Source organism: Vigna radiata, chromosome 5 (assembly GCF_000741045.1).
Source record: "Vigna radiata var. radiata cultivar VC1973A chromosome 5, Vradiata_ver6, whole genome shotgun sequence".
Taxonomy (NCBI): domain Eukaryota; kingdom Viridiplantae; phylum Streptophyta; class Magnoliopsida; order Fabales; family Fabaceae; genus Vigna; species Vigna radiata.
In genome coordinates, this window is record NC_028355.1 from 32,897,063 (window position 1) to 32,919,095 (window position 22,033).

At 31.4% G+C, this 22,033-nt stretch overlaps 4 protein-coding genes across 6 annotated transcripts; 2 read left to right on the top strand and 2 right to left on the bottom strand.

The window, feature by feature from the left end:
- Positions 1-1,148: 1,148 nt before the first annotated feature.
- On the bottom strand, positions 1,149-2,265 carry LOC106761238 (U11/U12 small nuclear ribonucleoprotein 31 kDa protein). The gene has a single exon (XM_014644767.2). It carries the CDS (start codon positions 2,177-2,179, stop codon positions 1,379-1,381), a length of 801 nt encoding a protein of 266 aa, XP_014500253.1. The 5' UTR covers positions 2,180-2,265; the 3' UTR covers positions 1,149-1,378.
- Positions 2,266-3,087: 822 nt separating this feature from the next.
- On the top strand, positions 3,088-11,501 carry LOC106761369 (histone-lysine N-methyltransferase, H3 lysine-9 specific SUVH1). Of its 3 annotated transcripts, none has more exons than XR_002668038.1 (4): positions 3,088-3,326; positions 3,583-5,738; positions 6,403-6,470; positions 11,489-11,501. XR_002668038.1 is itself a non-coding variant. In XM_014644919.2 (3 exons), exon 2 carries the CDS (start codon positions 3,711-3,713, stop codon positions 5,709-5,711), a length of 2,001 nt encoding a protein of 666 aa, XP_014500405.1. In that variant the 5' UTR covers positions 3,088-3,326; positions 3,583-3,710; the 3' UTR covers positions 5,712-5,738; positions 6,403-8,496. The 3 variants fall into 3 exon arrangements, 1 of the variants encoding a protein (XP_014500405.1); XR_002668039.1 differs by lacking the exon at positions 11,489-11,501 and adding an exon at positions 8,509-8,674; XM_014644919.2 differs by lacking the exon at positions 11,489-11,501 and having other exon boundaries at positions 6,403-8,496.
- Positions 10,129-13,409, top strand: LOC106761263. The gene is made up of 2 exons (XM_014644794.2): positions 10,129-10,818; positions 11,503-13,409. The coding sequence occupies exons 1-2, from the start codon at positions 10,308-10,310 to the stop codon at positions 13,011-13,013; spliced, it is 2,022 nt and encodes a 673-aa protein (XP_014500280.1). The 5' UTR covers positions 10,129-10,307; the 3' UTR covers positions 13,014-13,409.
- Positions 13,410-15,429: 2,020 nt separating this feature from the next.
- LOC106760855 (protein ZINC INDUCED FACILITATOR-LIKE 1) lies at positions 15,430-20,691 on the bottom strand. Its single transcript, XM_014644288.2, has 17 exons — positions 20,450-20,691; positions 20,064-20,104; positions 19,734-19,794; positions 19,559-19,661; positions 19,349-19,451; positions 19,016-19,069; positions 18,864-18,926; positions 18,635-18,684; positions 18,463-18,541; positions 17,732-17,911; positions 17,560-17,647; positions 16,878-16,963; positions 16,540-16,647; positions 16,422-16,466; positions 16,267-16,355; positions 16,037-16,080; positions 15,430-15,647 (listed from the first exon to the last, which is right to left on the bottom strand). The coding sequence occupies exons 1-17, from the start codon at positions 20,598-20,600 to the stop codon at positions 15,544-15,546; spliced, it is 1,449 nt and encodes a 482-aa protein (XP_014499774.1). The 5' UTR covers positions 20,601-20,691; the 3' UTR covers positions 15,430-15,543.
- Between the last annotated feature and the right edge of the window lie 1,342 nt (positions 20,692-22,033).

Sequence of the window (22,033 nt, forward strand, 5' to 3'; positions counted from 1 at the left end):
CATTCAATTTTTCTTTATTGAAGTATTGGGTATCCTTATTGGTTCTGTGAAATCATGCTTAACTAGCTTGAGAGTCATACTAATGGTTGATTTATTATTACAATAAAGGATTATAGGTTCTTCACACTTCATTTTAAGATCACTTAGTAATTTTCATTCATAACAATTTACACAACTTGTTCCACGGTTCAAGTCATCAAGTGTCCACCTAAACATGCAATATTCGAAGGTGGAATTTTGGATTCCAAGATAATTTTCTCATATAATGATTCCACGATTTCAAATACAACAATGGAGTGACAATTACAAAAATGATGAATATGGAAAAAGAGTGACAAAACAACTTGGGAGCACTTCAGACATCACAGAAAGAAGAAATTGGTGCACTTAAAAGCAAAAAAAAAATGACTTATAACTAAGGTGACAAGGAAATGAGATACTTTGATACCAACTGGAGAAAAGAAAGGAATACTTAAATATTTGAAAAGAAAATGTATGATTAAATTGAGTTGACAAAAAATACGTAAAGAGGGTGTATATAACACTGTAGAATCTCAGTAAGGTATAAGAAAACCAACTACTGATAATCCAACATTTTGCAACTGTTATGCATACACATACACATGTAATGTCAACCGGTGATTTTGTTATCAATGGCTTTAGCTTTTAAAGTAGGTTACACACTTTAGAAGAGCCAAATCCTATTGATATCTTTATTTAAAAAATATGTTCATAAAATATCAGTTTATGTAGAATACATTGAAGAAACTAACATAAATGAAGCATGCTCAATTTTATGTTTCAAATTTCACTAGACAACAATCTCCTAACAGAAAAACCATCTCAACCTAATATACTTAAAAGAGAAGGTTGTCAATCAATAACAGAAGGGAACCTCATTTTTGTATCAAACTATTACTGTGTATCAAATTCCAAACTTGGAACAAATTACATACCCTTCCATTTTCATCAACATAAAAACAACAGGCAACAGCATATTCAAAGATGAAACTTATAAGGCACTTTTGTCATTGTTTTCCAATCTAAATTAGAATTTCACCAAGAAAATCTGTGTAAGAAAGATTTAAATTAAAAAGTCAAAGTACATTATTGAAGGAAACCTTCAATTGTGATTGGAGAGCAGTATCAACACCATAAATAAACACCATTCAATTCTCATCAACATCAAACAAATAGGTAAAACCATGTAGTTTATTTGGCGTTTCCAGTGTTGTTTTCTAATCAAGATTAGAGTTCCATATCAATAATCTACAGAATAAAAGTTCACATTAACCTTCAAAATTATACTTCAAGTCTGATTGGATTAGAGTACCAAAGGCATAAAAAAAATTGCTTCTAAGTTTCCAATTGCACCAACTCAACCATCAAAGTCATCATCATCACTCTCATCACTGAAGTACCCAGCTTTCTTCTTCTTCTTACTCTTCGCAGCCACAGCATCGTCGTCGCGCTTTCCCGTCAACAGCCTCTCATCGGCGCCGTCGTCCACGACGGACGCCCAATTATCATCTTCGAACCGAGCACCGGCTCCGACACCGTCAGAATCCTCCCCGCCGTCGTCGTTGTCGTCATCGCGGTGGTGGGGCACACGTCGGGGGCGTTTGGGCTCGGGGCGCTGGCGGGGGCCTAAATGGTTCCGCGGGCAATCGTAGGAGAGGTGCCCGTCGGCGCCGCACTCGAAGCAGCGGGCAGTGTCGCGGTAGACGCGCTTGCGGATGAACTCGGGCGCGCGGCCGTTGTCGGTGGCGATGGAGGCGGTGAGAGTGCGGTCTTTGAGGATCATCCGGTGCGTCTGCTCGGCAGCGTTGCGCGCGTCGTCGGGGGAGACGAACTGGATGAATGCGACGCCACGGCTTAGGCGCGTGTGGCGGTCCTTGAGGACTGTGACGCGCGCGATTCGGCCGAATTTGGAGAAGAGCGTGTGGAGGTCGGAATTGGTTAGCGAGTAATCGAGGTTTGAAACGTACAACGTTGATTTGGACGGTGCCAACGACGAGGATCCTTTGTTATTGGTTTTGGGATTTGAATTGGGATTTGGATTTGAATTGGGATTGTGTTGGGTAGGGTTAGGGTTTACGCTGCTATAGCGGTAGTAGAAAACGTCGTCGTCTTCGTCGCTTTCGCTCTTTTTCTTCTTCTTCCCTTTGTTTTTGGACATGATTCGATGAATGCTTCTTTCTCTGTTTCCGTTCGAACTTGTTTCTTCTTCTGCTGCTCTTCTTTCTCACTTTGCTTAGTTTTTGAATTATTAATGTTTTATTGCAGGGAGGATAATTGTTTTTTTTTCTTCTGTAAATAAAATATTATAATAAATACTTTTAATTTTTTTTATAATTATAAACGTATTTAGTGTAATTTAATTTAAAATTGAGATAAAATGAAGTGAATTAAAACCAGTTGTTAAAGCTTTTGATTCATTGGGATTTAATCATAGTCATTAAGATTTTAATAAATTTTACAAGAAAACTTTTACATACGTACATTAAAATTAAACTATGAAATGAAAAATATTAAATAATAGCAATAAATGAATATTAGTTAAAGATAAAGAACCGAAAAATAACTTAATATATAAAACAATTAATTAATGCCTATATTTTTAACCTGTAAAAATAGCGAGTACAATATATTTGATATCCATTCATTAAGTATGATTTAATCTTGATCAGAACGACTTTTAATATACATTTAAATAAAATATAATTAAAACAAGTTACAAAATGAAACATATTAAGTAACTTATAGTAAATAATTAATTAATAATTTAGTACATATATTTAATTATATGATACAATTTTATATTTATATTTTCTTAACTTAATTGAGTTTTAATATATATACATATATATATATATATATATATATATTCCATTTTATCTTTAAGATTAAAAATAAATATATAAAATAAAATGAATGATTGTATTAAGAAATATTATTTATTATCTTTAAATGATATTAAAATTATTAAACAAAAGAGACCTAATTAAATTTTTTATATAAGAAACAAAAATGATATTAAGTATACATAAAACTAACAATAATTATGTTTAGAGATATTGTGTTCTTCTCAACACTTTTTCTTTTCTTATTATCGTCACCCTGACACACGAGCCATGCACAGTAACTTTACTGCACGTGTTCCTATGTCACCACACACAGCATTGCCTATTTATCAGCCATTTTCCTCACTCTTCTTTGTACTCAGAAGCTGTGCCTCATTTTCCTCATTTTTTTTTCACTTGGAGCTTTTTCATCCGCCTACTTTCTTGTGTCTTTCAAGCTTTAAGAATCAAGCACCCCACAAGGTAACCACAACAAGTTCTTCTTTTCATGCAATGTTGTCGTCCTTTTTGTTTTAAGGATCCTGTGGTTGTCCTGTTCCCTTAGTGGCAGACTGTTTGTTATGTTTATTTTGAGTGAAAAATGCTTACTTAATCTCATTTTCTTTCTGGGTTTTAACTACAAAGATCCTTGTAAATGCATGGCCCTTTTTTGAAAAAATGATGAAACTTTTCAATTTGGGTTTTGAAATGAAGTAGTGACTTTGATAATTGTGTGTAGGGTGGATTGAAGGGAAAGAGAAACAAAAGGTTGAGATGAATTATGTTTGAGGGTGAAAAGGGGGAAGTTTGTGAAAGAAAAGGGAGGAAATTTTCATCTAGTGAAGGTTGATTGAAAGGTGTTCTGTAATGGAAGGAGGGACAAGGCAGGACTCAGTTCCTCTTCATGGTTCCATTGATAAGTCTAGGATTCTGGATGTTAAACCTCTGAAGAGTTTGATTCCTATTTTCTCTATGTCTTCTCAAGCTCCACCTCCTGGCCAGTATCCTACTGGGTTTTCACCATTTTCCCCCTTTGGTGCACCTCAGCAAACTCCAACTGAGGTGACACCAAATGGTGCTTCCATACCTACTCCAATAAGGGTATATAGCATTCCACCAGGGGCAGGAGACTCCAGTTCAACAATGGAGGGGTTCAGTGGTCAACGTACTTCTGGGAAGAAAAAACGTGGATCACCAAAGTCGAGCAGCGCCAAATCATCCTTAGATAAGCCTAAGAAAACTCAAGAGCCCCCTGTTGATTTAGGTGTTTTAGTTGGTATTACCCCTGCTCAAAAAGAAGATGGTAGCCGTGAAGTGGTTAATTTTGTGCTCATGGCGTTTGATGCTCTTAGAAGAAGGCTCTGCCAACTTGAAGGGGCCAAAGAATTGAGCTTGGGTCCGATCAAGCGTGCAGATTTGAAAGCCTGCAATACTTTGATGACCAAAGGAATCCGGACAAACACGAGGAAGAGAATAGGATCAGTTCCTGGGGTTGAGATTGGTGACATTTTCTTTTTCAGAGCCGAAATGTGTGTTGTGGGTTTGCATGCTCACTTCATGGGTGGAATTGATGCCTTGCATATTAGGGGTGAGTTTGAGGAGGAAACTTTGGCTGTGAGCATTGTTTCATCAGGAGAATATGATGATGATGCTGAGGATATTGATGTTATAACGTATACTGGTCAGGGAGGGAACTTCTTCAAGAAAGATAAGCACGCCATTGACCAGAAGCTTAAAAGGGGTAATCTTGCTATGGATAGGAGTTCGCGACAACTCAATGAAATAAGAGTCATCCGGGGGATTAGGGATGATGTGAATCCAAATTTAAAAGTCTATGTCTATGATGGTTTGTATAAAATTCAGGATTCATGGATTGGAAAAGCAAAAGGTGGTGGTGATGTATTTAAGTATAAGTTGGTTAGAATGCCTGGACAACCTAGTGCCTATTCTGTTTGGAAATCAGTTCAGAAGTGGAAATCTGGCACTTCAAGGATTGGACTTATTCTTGCAGACATTTCCAATGGAGCTGAGAATATTCCTGTATCACTTGTCAATGAAGTTGATAATGTGAAGGCGCCTACTTATTTCAATTATTTCCATTCTCTTAGACACCCTAAATCATTCAGTTTGATGCAGCCTTCAAATGGGTGCACCTGTACTAAATCATGTGTCCCTGGTGATTCGAACTGCTCTTGCATTAGGAGAAATGAAGGTGATTTCCCTTATATTGGAAATGGTGTTCTGGTGAGCCGGATGCAATTGGTTCATGAATGTGGCCCTACATGTCAGTGTTTTCCTAACTGCAAAAATAGAGTATCCCAAACCGGTTTAAAGCACCCCATGGAAGTGTTCAAAACGAAGGATAGAGGGTGGGGTCTTCGGTCTCTGGATCCTATTCGCTCTGGTACCTTCATTTGTGAATATGCAGGAGAAGTTGTTGATAGGGCCAAAGTAAGTCAGCTTGTGAGGGAAGGAAATGAGTATGTTTTTGATACAACCCAGATTTATGGTCAATTCAAGTGGAATTATGAGCCTAGGCTTTTGGAAGAAGTCAATCCCAATGAATCTAGTGAGCATTATGCCATGCCGTATCCTTTGACCATAAGTGCCAAGAATTTTGGGAATGTGGCTAGATTCATGAATCATAGTTGCTCCCCAAATGTTTTTTGGCAGCCTGTGGTATATGAAGAAAACAACCAATCGTACGTCCATGTTGCCTTCTTTGCTCTCAGACACATTCCACCAATGACAGAGTTAACGTATGACTATGGAGTTGCTCGATCTGATCATGCTGAGGGTATCCGTGCAGTCAAAGGGAGAAAGAAATGCTTATGCAGATCATCGAAATGCCGAGGTTCTTATGGTTAAAGTCGCTCAAGAACAGTATGGTAACAGGTAATGCTTTTACATTTCTAGTTCTCTTTCATTTCAAAACTTACTCACCCAGATTCAACATTGTGATGTGTAACAATGTTGCCCTGTATATATATATATATATATATATATATATATATATATATATATATATATATATATATATATATATATATATATATATATATATATATATATATATATATAACTATTTTAAAAAATCACTTTGAAATTTACCCTTGTTTTGTTTCTTTCTCTTGTTATTCTAAATTTTGGTGTAAGCAAGAATTTTATGGTTTCTCAAACTTAGGTATGCAATATACATTAGATCTCTTAGCTTCCAATTTACCAATACACTTGAGTTCTAAAACAGAAACATGCTTCATTGTTCACTGTCAATTATTGTTCCTCCTATTTTCTGGAAGTTTTGCATAAAGGTACTATTACTTCAAATTTTTGTTCTGCTTCTCTGGTGTTGTTGGCATGCTACCTTTCATGTTTGACTTCAAATTCAATAGGCATGTAAGTTCATAATCTCTTGAATTCTTTTGAGGTGGTATTAGATGTTGATTAATAGTGTTATGTATGTTTCCTCTATTTACATGTGTATATGTGTATACGTTATCTGACCCAGGAAAGCTAAATAACTAATTGTTATTTTCATCTTTCTTATTTTTTTTAACAGAGGATGATTTTATGTTGGGAGCCACTTTAGGAGTTCGAGTTTAGTGGATGTATGGTTCTAAATCAAGTGTAAGTGTGTTTGACTATAAAAAACGTGACTCTCTGGACCTAGCCTTATTTTGGATCCAATAATATCATAAATTATCGGTTACGTGTAATGTTAAAGTTGGAAATGGCCATGATGCACCAGAGAAGTATATAACTAGCTATGAATTCACTTGTTTATCCCTGCCTTTTTCCTATGGATATGGGTATGTTTTGCTGTTAGTTATGTATAAGAAGATTAGAATTTTCTTCTACATTTTTTATTGTAGAAGTAATGGCATGGATCATATCCTATGCTAATTGCATTTGTATGAATTCATCTTCCTCTTGTTATGTTATTTATTAATTATTAGGGATACCTTGATATGTGCAATTGATTGTTGAATAAATAATTGTTTAACCATCTAGAGCATATTCATTTTAGCCCATGATAGTTTTAACTTATTTTAGATAAATAATTGTTTCTTACCAGTTTTTGGATAAGCCATATAGAATGTCTAACAATATGCAAATCCAATACTTGATATCACTCTTTAACTTGGAGGAAACAATGATCTTTGAATTTGGTTCTTTAGTATATGCTGGCATAGGTTCTATGCAAATAGTTTGCATATTGGAATTCAATGTAATGACAGTTACCTCTAACTTGTCATTGGTTACTGCATCATAGTTTTTGGGGCTTGGTTCCTCTAATATGAGATCAGCTTCTAAGCATGTCTAAGTGTATCATCAATCACATTTGTTCATTATCTCACTACTGCATTTCGAATAAAGCCATTGTGTTTATAAATTGTTTCTCATTGCATTATGTAACTTCAAACTTTGAAAAATAGAAGAAGCAATTATATCCTATAAAACAATCACAACCAAACGTATGCTTGTCAAATTCATTTTTGTCTCACTTAACCCTGGTGGAGGGAGTTTTTTTTGGTCAAGAGAGAGTGCTAATTTCTCAACCTTTGAGAGAGAGAAAGAGAGCACAATAATTGGTTGGCATATTTACTGAGCAGTTTCGGTAGAACTATGATTCCTACTTCGTTTGGATGAGACTGAAAATTGGACAACAGGTTCGCGTCATATTGTTCTTTGTTTGGACTGTTGGGATTGTTGATTGGATGCCGTGGTTGGAGAAATCAATTCTGCATTGTTGTTCTGTTTTAAGTTTCTTTTTCTTTGTTCTTCATCTGGGAAAGCATTACTGCTGTGATGTATAATTGACTGATGGTAAGCACCTGATTGCCGTGAACCTCCTGTCCAATTCTCAGCCTTATCCAATGATAAATAAAGTGGGAATCATGATTGCACCAAATTTGCTTGGTAAATAAGTGAACCAGTTTTTGTACTTTTTTTTTTCCAAATGGTGCAAAATTAAGACTCTATTAACCCAGAAGACTCCTCTCCACTTGGGTTAAGTAGCACAACTTGTTAAGTTTAGACTTTTTAGATACAGAGATAGGAGCTCAACCCAACAATACCATCTAAAAACCTGCCTTAGGGAGCAGTAAAGGCTAATAGTTTTCTTATTTAGAACTCATGAATATGACGTGTGTGTTGAAAATTCAAGTACGAGTCTAAATCCTGCATTGGATAAAAATGAGAAAGTAGAGCACTGTATAAAGATGAAAAACCCATAAATCCATTGTCTTAAGGTTTTAGATAAAGAGTGGAGTTGATTCCTTATATGGTTGGGCTCAGATGTCATTGGTGTTTGTATCTCTTCGATGAACTTCCTTCTCGATAGATTCAACCGTGTGAAGGACTATGCTTGAACACATCAATTGCTCTCACTCATGTTTTGAGTATTTTGTTTTTGTCCTACCACTAGTTTTTTCAAGTTCACTATGTTAGAGATTGATCTCCCTTGAATCTTTGATTATACGTTATTTAACATAGATAGTCTGCTTAACCTGTAAGTGCAGGGTGTCTAATAACCATGTTATCTCATCATGTCATACTTTGCAGGGTATTGAGTAGGTTGAAATTAATAAGGTTTTGTGTGTTTGAGTTAGATTGAGAAGGTTTTGTATACAACCAATTTATTTTGTGGTTCTTTCTTCTTTAGCAAAATTCTGCTATCTGGAGACTAGTTTCTGCAATGTTATACTTTTTAGAAAGCAGTTAGTTTGCAGTACATCTGCAACCAGCAAAAGAAAAAAAGTGAAACTTCACAAGAACTGGAGAATATTGTGCTGGTGAAGAAGACTGGTATGCAAACAAGAGAAAAAGATGACAAATTTTGTCATATAGGTATATGGTATTATAATATTCATTCCTTTTTTATTTAAATTTTTCTTTTATATTTAATTATAATGAAAGCCATTATAACAAGTTTTCTTCTCTGATTAAATTCATCAAATGAACAAAAGTATCTTAAAGAAGTTTCAATTTACAAATTTCATGAATCATTTTTTATGATTAGGAATGGAATTGATTTGAGCATTGGAATCTTCTTTTCTATGAAAGACATGTTTTGAAGGAGTGAAATAGTCTTTTTTTTTCTTATATTTTATGTAATAATATTAGAAAATATCAAAATCCTAATATATTAATTTTCTCTTAAAAATATTTTTCTGTTTTTCCATCTTTATTTATTATCTCTCAATTTCATCTTATGTCCAAGTATATTGTAAGATAATGTTCTAGCCTTCTCATTCTGCTCAAATCCTTTTTTAAAGTCTATTAATTTTTGAATTTAAAATTTAAACTTGACATATTTAATTTTAATATTTTAAATTTAAAAACTTTCTATTATAATATTTTAAACTTATATATGTGTAAGATAATATTACAATATTATGTGGTTTTTATCATTTTAATTCTTGGCAACAAAGAATAAGTAATAGGTAATAAATAATACTTTGATTAAAGTCAGAGTAAGCTCCAATCATATTAATTAACATTAAAAAGGCAAAGGTCACACATATAGTATAAAATTTAATATAGATAAAATAAAATTCAACTAACACATGATTTAGCTAATAAAATGTTTTCATTTGTTATTTTTAATATTGAAATAGAAAAAATACTGTAAAAAGATAATATTTTACATTCCTAAATTTACCTTAATGTTGACATTTAAAAATTGTAGATTTAGGTAGAAATGACATATTTTTACTACCACTTTTTAATTCTGGAAAAGAATAGTTTTTTACTTTTTAATTAATAAAATAATTTTAATATATAATTAAAAAGCTAACACAGAATATCCAACTTTTGTACCATTAAACATGAAAAATAAAGCCTTCAAAATTTAAAATAAAAAATACAAACAGATAATCACTACCATACTTTCTTCCTCTCTTTTTTTTTCAGAGACTATTATATCAATTTATTAGATGATTTTGGCATTTAATAATCAATTAAAAAACAATGTCTTTATGTTCTTATTGCTATTTGTCTATGTATTTTTAACTTTTAAATCAACAAAATTATTTCACAAACATTTTCAAATACGCCATCTTTTAATAAATAAGTAACTTTTTGATTTCTTTTTATTCCTCATTTCTAATTATCTCTCAATCAGTTATTTTTTTTTTCAAAATTAAAGATATTTAAAAATGGAGGAGATATAATATGCAACTTTTTGTTTAGACTAATAACTTTACTATATTAAGAGAGAGAAATCACAAAAAAATTGACAACTTTCATAATTTTTTAATTGAATTTAAACTTTTTTTGATGTTATTAAAAATTTAAACTTTTTTTTAAAAAAATTCATTGAAAACAAAGGGGGTAAATAATCAATTTTGAGAGTTGCAAAGACCAGATTTTTATAGCGGGAAAATTCTCCAGAATTCAGAGTCATAACCTAAGAGCTGGTTCATCTCTGAGATAATCATCATTCTCAAGCGTTTGTTTGCGATGGAGAGTGTGAAGAAGAAGAAGATGAAGAGAGGAGACATGGTGTGGGTCAGATTCCCCTTCTGCCCTCGCAAATGGCTTCCTGCATTGGTTCTTTCTTCCGACAACCTTGGCGTCAATGTCACCTGCTCCTTTTCCTACACCAAAAAAGACGCCGTTTTCCCCTCCTACGTCTCCCACTCTCAGATTCTCCCCTTCGAGGAAGCGTTCCCCTTTACCGCTAAGCGCAACGAAGTTGATTTGCCGCTGCTTCATTCCGCGCTACGCTTCTTTGGCCGGAGAATCATTTCCGGGCTGCGTTGTCGGTGTCTGACGGGCCTTGACGGGCCGGACTGTTCTTCTGGGTTTGATCCGACTGAGGTTTTGGGCTTTGTTTTGGACGCCGCCGTTTCGCCGTCGGTCGAATTCCCATCTTTCGCACGTGCTGTTAGAGTCGTTGCTCAGGTTCACGCTTATCGGAGCTGTTGTTCTTTAAAGCACAAGAAACTTTACAAAGAAACTAAAATCGCAGGTAGTTCTGTTTAGGTTAATAGCAGTTTTGTTTCAGTTTCGTCTCAGTATTTTAATAGTTCTTGGTCAAATTATACTTTAAAGGGGTGCATGTAAAAAATAATAATTTTTATTATAAAGAAAAAAAAAATCTAGACTTTGGGTGTAAATTTCTTTAGTTTGTTGATTTTGTATTTTCAACAAATTTTATTGATTGTGTTTGAAGGAAGGTATGAAAAGGTGTAATACTAAACTTTTTTGGCAGGGTTTGTTTTAATTTTGGTCTATTTTATTTTTGAAAAATTTATAGTTGTTGATTTTAGTTCCTATTTCTGTGTTATTCTGTTGTGTTTTGGACTAAGCTTTGAATGTATGAGCCAGGTTTCTGGCTGTAAATTGACGACTTCTCAAAGTGGCTCTATTGATTATTGTGAGTTGAGAAAAAAATTTGTAACATGTATACGCCTTGATAAGTTGAGGTTTACCATTTTTCTTGACATAACTAAGCTGCTGGTCCCGTATGGTGAATGACATCTTGAATTTAGAAACTTCTGTTGGGATAAGTATGTTGGATTTTCCAGTTTTATTGTTGTCTGGTACTCCAATGTCATGTTTCTGACTTTAGTATACATTGTAGTGAACTGCAGAGGCTGTGTATTGATTTTATCCCGTCATTTTATAATGTTTTTCAGTATGCTTTTCATAGGTGATAAGTTGAAGCTGGTTCCAAGTTCAATTTTGGGCCAGAAGAGGCATTTAGTTACTCAAGAATCTGTTGCTTTGGAATCCCAGGTAAAATGTCAGATCGTATCCAAAAACCAACAGTCAAAGAAGGTTCTTGGTGCTATGAAGAGATTGAACTCAACGGTTCCAGTTTGGGAAGTAAATTCTGCACACTTGTTTTTGAATAGACATCTGATTATTTCGGAGAGTTTTATAGACTGTCCTTCTTTAGAGCCACTTCACATGGTGCTAGAAAGACTAAAATCTTCAAGGCAGAGCCTTTTGGGATTCAAAAAGATATCAGACCGGGGCTTAGTTGATATCTCTTTTGAAAACATAGATACTATGAGTAAAACTCACATCTTAGTTCCTTCCAATTTTATGATTCATTTGAGAAAATATATTGATGAAAGAGAAGACAATGGTCAGGAGCTTTGCTGGAGATTGCCTGACAAAGACATCATTATATACCTTAACAGGAAAAGAAGGCGACTAGATAAATCAGCTTCATGTCATGTTTTGCCTCAAACTAGTGGAGTTCAAGAAAATGAAAGGGATGCATACATTCCAAAACATACCAGACCAAGGATCTCAGACATTAAGATGCTTGAACCAGAAGGAAGTATCCAGAAAGGCATTCGGTCCTCAACGTACGTTTGTGAAACAAATGTGAACTTCACTGACAAGGTTGATTCTACAAGAAGTCAAAACTGTGAATCATTGTCTAACTCAGTGTTTGACTTCCATTCTGATAAGTGTGAGGTTGATGCTGGTGCAGCAAAAGGTAAAGGTATTCTAGGATCTGACTCATCTCTTTACCAAGAAAGTCTGCAAATGAGTTGCAATAGTGTTGCAACGACTCCCAGTTCAGAAAAGTCTGAAGAAACGGAATTATTTTCTGAGGGTTGTTTGGCTGAGGGTAATGATCGCTTCCAAGGTGTTGCTTCTTCGAAATTCAATTCAAAAGCTGGACAGTTATCAAGAACGCATGTCCCCTCTTCTGTTAAATCTCTTCACATGAAGTTCCCCAAGAATTTCAACCTTCCATCCAAGGAAGAGTTAGTAAAAAAGTTCAGTGTAGTTGGTTCAGTAGATTCCTCTAAAACAAGAGTCTTTTTCTACTGTGGCTCGGCTCAGGTATGCTTTTTACAAGAAGGTGTTGCAGTTGCTGCATATAAATATGCCAAAAGGAAGGCCTTGTTTGGTATGGCTAAAGTCCAGTTTTGGCTTGACCCTTTTGAGCACAAAAGAAGAGGATTCGAGTGTTCTGCTAACGTGCCCTTACTGAAATCATGTCTGAAAAAATCCAATACCTTGAGAAAGGAAAGCCGAAAGAAAGAACGCAGAGTAAGATTTGAGTGTTGTGCTCTTGTGCCCCCATTAGCTAGTAAACAAACAGGACCACCACTGAAATCATGTCTGAAAAATTCCAGTACCTTAGGCAAGGATAGCAGAAAGAAAAAACGAAGAGTAAGATTCACAATAGTGACATAGTTGACATGGATTTGTTGAATGAAGAATGTCATAACGTATTCTGTTGGCTCATCTTTGTTTCTTCTTTCAACATGGAAGTGACGAAAAAGAAAAAAAAAAACCGAGCATTTAAATGCAAGGCGAAAATGTTAATTTGGTAAATATCAAAGGTCTGTGTTGAACCTTTACAGCTGTAAAAATGTTATCAAAAGGTGCTTAATGGTTGAATTTGTTCTTAACTAGAGATATTGTTTTATATATACTGACATATAAATGTTCACATGATGTGATCAAGACCATTCTAAAAAAACCAAAATCAAAATGAATAGATTCTCAATCAAAGGTTTGCTGTATGAATAAAAACTCAGATAAATGCAATATTTTTCATATTTCAACCACAATCAAATTTATGATAAAACTGCAACCATGCACCTCGCACATCTTGTTAGTAAAAATTGAAACTTCTATGTATAAACTAAAAATTTATGTTTTGTTAATAGTTTTAGTATTATTTTTCTTTGTATTTTTGAAGTAAAATTGATCGCTATTTCTTTTTAATTAAGATCCAGTTAAAAAATATCTATTAATATGTAGGCCACATGATTCTAATAACGGGGCAATGATCACAAGTAACTTCAACATCATTGTATTATTTGCATGGCTAAAGTCCCACATCGGTAGAAATTGAAAGTTAAAATATGTTTATAAAGCGTTACACATGACACGCCATTAACTTTGGATTAGGGGAGATGTGACTGGGCCTATGCTTATAGCTGGGCTTAGGAAAGTCCCCGGGCCCATACTGCAGAAATGCAGGCCCTGCAAGGGGTCACTACGAGCTGAACTTGCGGCTGAGACATGTGTGGAGCCTATGCTTGTTCTGCCGTAGTAATTGGCCAATTTCTCACAGTCATCCACATGGTCACCATGACTAACAGAACGGGGCTTACTCCCTCCTAATCCCATTTTAATTTTTATTTAAATTAATTTATTTTATCTTTTATAATATTTTATTTACATTTTAACTAATATGTTAAATAATATTATACAGCATGTTGTAATTATTGATATACAAATTAAACATATTTTTTAAAATAATTATGTTAGTGTGAGTTTCTTTTATATATATAATTGTAGTTTTTATGTTATTTTTTTTATATAAATCTATAATGATTATAAAAATGGTTTTGATAATTTAATTAAAAGGTTTTGGATAATTTAATCATAAAAGTGAGTTAGTTGAGATTTTATAAAATATATTATTTAGAGACTACCAATTAAGATAAAAATAAGTTTATTTATGAAGATAATGTTTTTTATAAAAAAAATTAAAAAAATAAATCGAATAGAAATAGGTATGTTTCCTGTTAATATGAATGAGAGATATGTTACTTGAATTAAAATAGAAAAAATCGGTGTGAAACATTATTATGGTGAAAGTGGTGTTATAACAGGACAGGAGTCATAGGTGTTTAAAAAAATGTTACAAAAGATAAATGGGTATGTTGATTTTTTTAGTGGCTACAGAGATTTTTGTTAATTGGCTATGTGATATAGTATGGTTATATCATTATATGTATATCACGTCAAATTGGTAAGTTTTGTTAAATTTAGCGTTGTAAGAACGGAAACGAATTGACGCTGATTGCTTGTAAATTTTAATGTTTTTTTTTTTTATATGTTGTCTTGGTAATATACAGGATGTAGTAATATTTTTTATAAGATGTGAGGTTGTGTTTTATAGAAACCGTAGTATTTTTATTTGAGGTTGTGATGTTTTTTTATAAAGTTGTTCTATTTGTTGTTGTGATATTTTATATGATACCATGTAGTATGAGTTGTGGGGGTGGATTGATATGTTTATTGTTGGTTATATATAAATTTAGTTCTAGTTGTTGGTGAAATTGTTATAAATATTTCCATGTAATTGTCATGTTGTTATGATTAAGTGCTAAGTTTTTCTTATTAATTAGATTATATTTTAAAGTTTATTAGGAAATAAACATTGTCTTGGAGGTTGTGCAAGAGAATGAGTTTTGAAAAGGAAAAAACTTTTTTAACAATTTTTTTTTTTACAATTTTTTGACAAAGCATACTTAGTAATTTATAATTTGTTCGTTTCAAATATTTATTTTTTTTAAATAAATTCAAACAGAGGAATGAAATGGTAACACATGTCCGGTTATGAAAAAATTGTTAAAAAGTGTTGTTAAAATATCAGAATGTAGTGTGCATTATAAATGTACTTTTAGCTTTGGTCATATTTAATAATCATAAAAACTATACTGACCTATCATAGAATGACACGTAAATGATATTAAAATGTTAAAAATATCATTATCCTGTGTGCACAAAAGACTTGTTTTGAATACATATTAAACCATTTGTACTAAAATCTCAATAATCATTATCCAAATTAAGATGTTAACACACAATCATCCAGAATAATTTCATCATACATATTGTTAGTTATGATCTCTCAAAAATCAATTAATACAATTTATCCCTAAATGTTTGACCCCTTATATAAAATTTATTAATATTAGGGTTACTACTCAGATGGTGTTTCATTCTTCACACTCAAAAATGGTTTGAACATCAACAATATCCCAAGTCCTTCAACAACATTCAGGGCTAGGAACACTACATGGGTGCCTGTAGTTAAATGTAAAAAGTGAGTTTTTAGCAATATACCAAGAAAAACAAAATTTGTTTCTATTGCATTGTCCAAAAATACTAATTACAAGTGAAAAGGTTAGACTAGACTTTGCTTGTATGGCTGTTGTTGGAACAATGGTACCATGACACACTTTTACATTTATTTAACAAAGAATATAAAAGTAAAATGGTCATAAAAGTAAAATTTTATATTTTTTTATAAAAGAAGAGACTAAAAAGTAGAAAAGAATAATGTGAAATAAATGTAAAAAAGTTAGGTGTATCAAATAATTATTTTTCTACGTTGTTTTAGTTAAGGAAAAATAAGTGAAACAAAAATAAGTACGGATTTCATATTTAACATTTGGAATAAGAAGGAAGCTTACCTGGAAGAAAAGAATCATTAACATGCTTTTGTGACCAAGATAATCTACATTGACCAAAATCAAAATTAGAAATCTAGTAGATTTATCAATAGAACTATGTAACTCAGAAAACATGAATTTCATGAGAAACCTAGAATCAATGGATGACAGAACCATGTCCCATATGAACATAACATCAAATTTGATATATATGCAAGAGAATTAGGGTTTGAAATGAAATGGAGACTCACAAGGCACCAGCACTAGCAGGACCAATTGTTTTGAATGCTGACATACCAGTCATGGCAATACTATTAGCTGTTCCTCTTTGATGTTGTTCCTGTTTTCCATAAAGAACAATCTTAACTTTTGCAAATAATTGAAAGCAAAGGTGTCAGAGATTTACCACTGCTTTGTTTTGCAGAAGGAACAAACTAGTTGCAATTGTCTCCTAAATCCAGCAACAACAATACAATTAGAAACTTTACAATGAAATAACTTTGGTGAATGAGTTTTGCACTTACAATCATTACATTCTTCAGAATGGAGGCAACATTGATCACTAGTTGTAGTGTGAAACCAGACAACATTGTCATCAAAGGATAACATTGCAAGAGAGGTATGGATAAAACCTAAAATATAATGCAAAATTACAATAATCCAACCAAAATCAAAATATACATTTAAGTTTTACATTAATTATGCAACAAAAAAGATTCACAAATATTTTAAATTAAAAATGATATCAGTACAATATCTTACGAGTTAGATTCATTAATATTATGTTTATTTGGAAATATACTCAAGAACATGAAATAGAAATTCAAATTAGTTGACTGATAAAAAAAAGTTAAAAACTAACCCCAGTTATTTGCACCAGAGTAACAGGTCCACAAGCTTTCTGCACTAATCGATAAAGGCTAAGCTGGTAGATTGTAATAGCAACACCTAATGAAGTTAAAAGATGTTAGTAATTAAACAAAATGTATGTTAAAAGATGTCAGTGACAGATATATATATGAGCATTATCACTATCATGACATACTTTTACATTTATTTAACACACATTACAGAGGTAAAATGATTATAAAAGTATATATTTTTGTATTTTTTCAAAAAAGAAAAAAGTAAAAAGTAAAAAAGGTTATGTTAAATGAATATAAAAAATTTATGTAAAAATGATTCTTTGATACACTTAAATTTTTTACATTCATTTGGCATTATCCTCCTTTACTTTTTATTCTCTTCTTTTTGAAAGAAAAATAATTTTTTTGACACATCTAAATTTTTTACATTCATTTTGACACTACTCTTACTTTTTATTTTTTATTTTTTTTTCAAAAAAAAATACAAAATTTTACACTTTTAGGACCATTTTACTTTTATATTCTGTGTCAAATGAATATAAAAGTATGTCACGATATTATTTCTTCTTGAAAAAAATACAAAAGTTTGTATTTTTATAATATTTTATTCTGTTAAATGAATATAAAAATATGTGATGATATATATTTTTTTTTTCATACATGAAAAGAAGAATATACCTGAAATTGCGAGTACAATACCAACGTCATCACTTGTGAAGTTTAAACCACCTAATCTTGTAGGACTGAGTGCCCACAATGAGAAAACCTAGGGTAGTCAGTCATGAATGGTATTATTAGTAGTATCACGGAAGAAGGTTAAAATGGTAAAATCCTTAAGCGGAAATACTACCTCTTGATAAGCAACGTCATGCAGTGAAAAAACACAATATATAATTATAGATGACATTAATGGCCAATTTTGAAATATGCTTTTGTTTTTCTGCATCATCTTATCTTTGTCTGTCCCACAACTTTCTATTTCCATAACTCGAGCAGTGTTGCTGGATTCATTGTGATTATGAAGAGTCTCCTGCATGATGCAAACATTTTACAATAAATAATAAAGGATAATGATACTTTAACAACTTTTTTTTAATAACTTTTTGACAACAGGACACATGTCATCATTTTATTGGTATGTTTGAATTTATCTTTAAAAAAATATTTGAAACGGATCAATCATAGACTGCCACGTATGCTTTATAAAAAAGTTGTCAAAAAAAAGTTGTTAAAGAGACTTTTTCCAATAATAAATTCTTTCTTAATAAAGAAAGGATAATGATACTTTCACAATAATTTTTTAACAACATTTTAACATCATCTACGTGTCATTTTATGATGGATTAAAAATTACTCTATAATTATTAATAATAATCATAAACACCAACATGAACCATTTATGACACGGAAATGATATTAAAATATCGTTAAAAAAATGTTATCAAAGTATCGTTATTTAGAAATATATATATTAATACTTATCCTTAGCATTTTTGTTTTTTTATAGAAAACATTGAGTTTATAAGAAATGAAATATTGAAACGATTGATGAAGTTATATGGGATTATTTGCAATACTTACTGGGAGCCAAATAATGCAAGCAATTGCTGATGCAAACGCAAAAGCTGATATTATGAAGCACGGCAAGAAGTATGGAAACCTGTACGAGAATCACGTTTTGGCAAAACAAACAAAATGAATAGACAGAAACAACATTCAACCATTAAATGTTGTACAAAATTACCAAACATACCTATCCCAGAATGAATCCGCTGGAAATACATTTGGGTATTTCAACACTGGCTGTAATAAAACATTAACTTATTTTAACTTTTTGTCCTTTTCATAACGCATCACTGTTTTAATTCATGCATAGTGTTATTTATATAAATTAAAAAAGCATTAATTTATTATTATAAATACTGTGATGAAAAGAAGTATCAAGGATTTTAAAATAATTTAAAAGCTATCAGAAAAATTACCTGAGCCAAATAACCTCCCAATGCTGGACCAATGACTAACCCTACACCCCAAGCAGCAACCACCTGAAATCAGATTACACTGAATAATTGCTCATTGAAAATCAATAATTTCTTAAAAGAATATTCTACAAAAATTTATGAGACTTGATTACTGTTGAGAGTCCTAGGGCTTGATCTTCTTCTCTAAAAATTTCAGTTGCATAAGCCTGTTGATGAAAAATGTTGTGTTAGATTATAATAATGGAAAATTAACACTTTTTTTTACACCATTTTGACACTGCACACGTGTTAAAATATGGTTAAACTTTCAAATTAAAAAAACAAATTTTGGTTTTTTTCTTCTAAATATACCTCTACTTCAACCTTTTTAATTTAAAATCGTCCAATCACATTTTGACACGTGTACAGTATCAAAAAATAATGTTAAAATATCATTTTCCTTATACTAATTACTATTATATGCATATATCTATAGAAAACAACACCTTTATTGGTCCAAGTAAGCCATTTAAACTTCCAAGAAGAAATCTCATGCTAACAGCCATCCAAAAACTGGTGCTGAGACCAAATAGTGTGTTGAAAATAACACTGAAATGAAGGAAAAAGGATCAGAATAGTTAGCAGAAAAAAACATAATTGTACAACAATAGCATGATTCATGAAAGAAAGTATCTATCAGTGAAATGCATACTTACACAGTGATGATCCCAATAATGATAACAGGTTTTCTACCATATCGATCAGAAATCATACCCCACAATATTGATGTCAAAGCCCTACCAAACATCATCGATGATCCTACAATGTTTCCACCGTCACATGATGTCCACCAATTTCATCACATGATTCAACTACAAACAAAAATCCTACCCACATAACCAGCATATGTACTTATATCTTCCTCTGTTTCTGCAATGTTAAAATCTTTCACCTGAAATCAAAGATTTTTTGTTGTTTATATCAGATCAATATAGGAATATGTTAAATATAGCAAATCAAACCAATAAAAGCTATTATTTTCAGAAAGTGATGCTCAAGCTGCATTTTTAGTCAAAGTTCAAATCATTAAAAGGCTGAAATTGAAAACAGAAACATGTCCTGCATAATCACAGAAACTTCTTAGAAATAACAGTATCATTAAAATCAGATCTTCATCATAATATATTGAAAAAATTAAGATTGATAGGAATTTAAACTCACCATGAAATAAACAAAGGGAAAGAGTGATGCTACAGGCAACGCTGTAATTGATAAAAGAAGAGAAATATCAGTGAGAAATATAATCACTCCATTTTCTAACTGAGGCACACAACTTCAGATGTTTAAGAGAAAGATCAGAAACCATATCATTGAGTTCAACCAGTTTCTTCAAGAGAATGTTTAACTCAGATCGTGTTGTCATCTTGCAAAATAGAATAATACAGCTTGAAAAACACTAACTAGAGTTTGAACTTTGGATGAAAAGGGTGAAAAATCTAACTTGTTGAAGAAAAGTTGAGTTTTTGACAAATTTGAAGCCATATTTATAGCAGTCAGAAAGAAAAGCACCCTAGAAGTGAAATTTAGAAGAGAATTAAAGTGCTTACTGCCACTCAACACAGCCAACCATATGAAAGAAAGATTTATAAAGGAAGCTTCCTTTTTGTTCTCCTTGGCTTGATCCACCTTACAAGCAGGACAGTTCTCATGATACTTTTTCTTCAACAATGGTGAAGTTTCAAGCTTCTCCTCTTCCATCTTTGTGATACAACCTCACTTCTTTCACACAGACCACTGCTACCACCCCAAATGATTAGTATATTATGCAGAGAACATCATCTTTTCAATGGCAATGATTAAGGGTGAGGAGTTAAAGACAAACACTGAAAATTTCTGTTTTTACCTTACACCTACTGCATTGAAAAAAAAAATATCATGATATTTTAAGAATTTTTTTAACAATTTTTTATTACAAAGATATGGGTTATCATTTTAAAAAAATATATCTGAAACAATCATATCAAAAAGTTGTCAAAAAAAATTGTTAAAAAAATTTTTTTGAAAAAGAAAATTATTTTATTATTAGTCTATATATTTGAAACAGATTAATCATAAATTATTATTTGTTGTAAAAAAATTATTAAAAAAACATTTTTCTTTTACATTTTCTTTCTGATATAAACTAAAATGATATTTTGATATATATTAATATTTTATATTTATTTAACAATAAATACTTTATATTTATTTGATATTATTTTTTGAAAACAAAATATAAAAATTTATTTTTTTATAATTGTTTTATTTTTTTGACATATGTCAAAAGTAATGTAAATATTTATCCTCTTATTATTATTCTATAAATTATTTAACAAGTTTAAAAGATTGTCAAATGAAATATAATGTAAAGAGTATGAAAGTATCTTTTCTTTACCACTTTTTATAGTAAATTTTTTACCTAAAAAGTTTTTAACAATTTCTTTTTACAATTTTTGACGGTGGTAGTTTGTTTCAAATATTTTTCTGAAAATAAATTTAAATAGATTTATAAAACAATGACACATATCTAATTATCAAAAAATTCTTAAAAAAAATTATTAACATATCATATATTTTTTTACACGTGTCTGAAATATCATTAGTTTCATCCATACAAATAATGAACTATATTTTTAATATCAACATAATTTAAACAAAATTAATAAAATTAAAATTTTATATTAAAATTTGTACATATCCAGTCTAAAAATATCTTACCAAACAGTCCAACAATCTTAACAATTTTATTATATTTTTTAAATAATCATTAAATACCTTTTAATATACGATATTATATAAATATACATGCTTTCATATATAAAAATCTTACTCTACTTAATTAAACGTCCAAGAGTTTTTTAAGGTGGATTTTAGACGACTATACTCTAAAATTCGGTAAGAACCAAATTATAATTTCTTTTTTCATTATATTAAAAATAAAATATGTTAATATTTATTGTACTAATTTTAACTTTAGTCTTTTTATATTATTATTTAACAATCATGAATATTGTTATTTTATTTTAAGTTTTTGTTCAATTAAATATAATATTTTATTTTAAAACGTGTTCAAAGATGGAAGAAGAAAAAGTGAGTGTAAAATGACAAGTTTTCATAAATAACAATGTTACGAACTATTTTAGAATTATCAT

What these genes read in the sequence shown, in the direction of transcription:
- LOC106761263 (XM_014644794.2), top strand. Translation starts at nt 10,308, where the DNA reads ATGGAGAGTGTGAAGAAGAAGAAGATGAAGAGAGGAGACATGGTGTGG. An exon ending in CAAAGAAACTAAAATCGCAG is followed by an intron (nt 10,819 to 11,502) that starts GTAGTTCTGTTT and finishes TGCTTTTCATAG; the next exon opens with GTGATAAGTTGAAGCTGGTT.
- LOC106761369 (XM_014644919.2), top strand. Translation starts at nt 3,711, where the DNA reads ATGGAAGGAGGGACAAGGCAGGACTCAGTTCCTCTTCATGGTTCCATT.
- LOC106760855 (XM_014644288.2), bottom strand. Translation starts at nt 20,600, where the DNA reads ATGGAAGAGGAGAAGCTTGAAACTTCACCATTGTTGAAGAAAAAGTAT. An exon ending in AAGCCCTAGGACTCTCAACA is followed by an intron (nt 18,927 to 19,015) that starts GTAATCAAGTCT and finishes ATCTGATTTCAG; the next exon opens with GTGGTTGCTGCTTGGGGTGT. An exon ending in TATTGTACTCGCAATTTCAG is followed by an intron (nt 16,964 to 17,559) that starts GTATATTCTTCT and finishes TAACTTCATTAG; the next exon opens with GTGTTGCTATTACAATCTAC.
- LOC106761238 (XM_014644767.2), bottom strand. Translation starts at nt 2,179, where the DNA reads ATGTCCAAAAACAAAGGGAAGAAGAAGAAAAAGAGCGAAAGCGACGAA.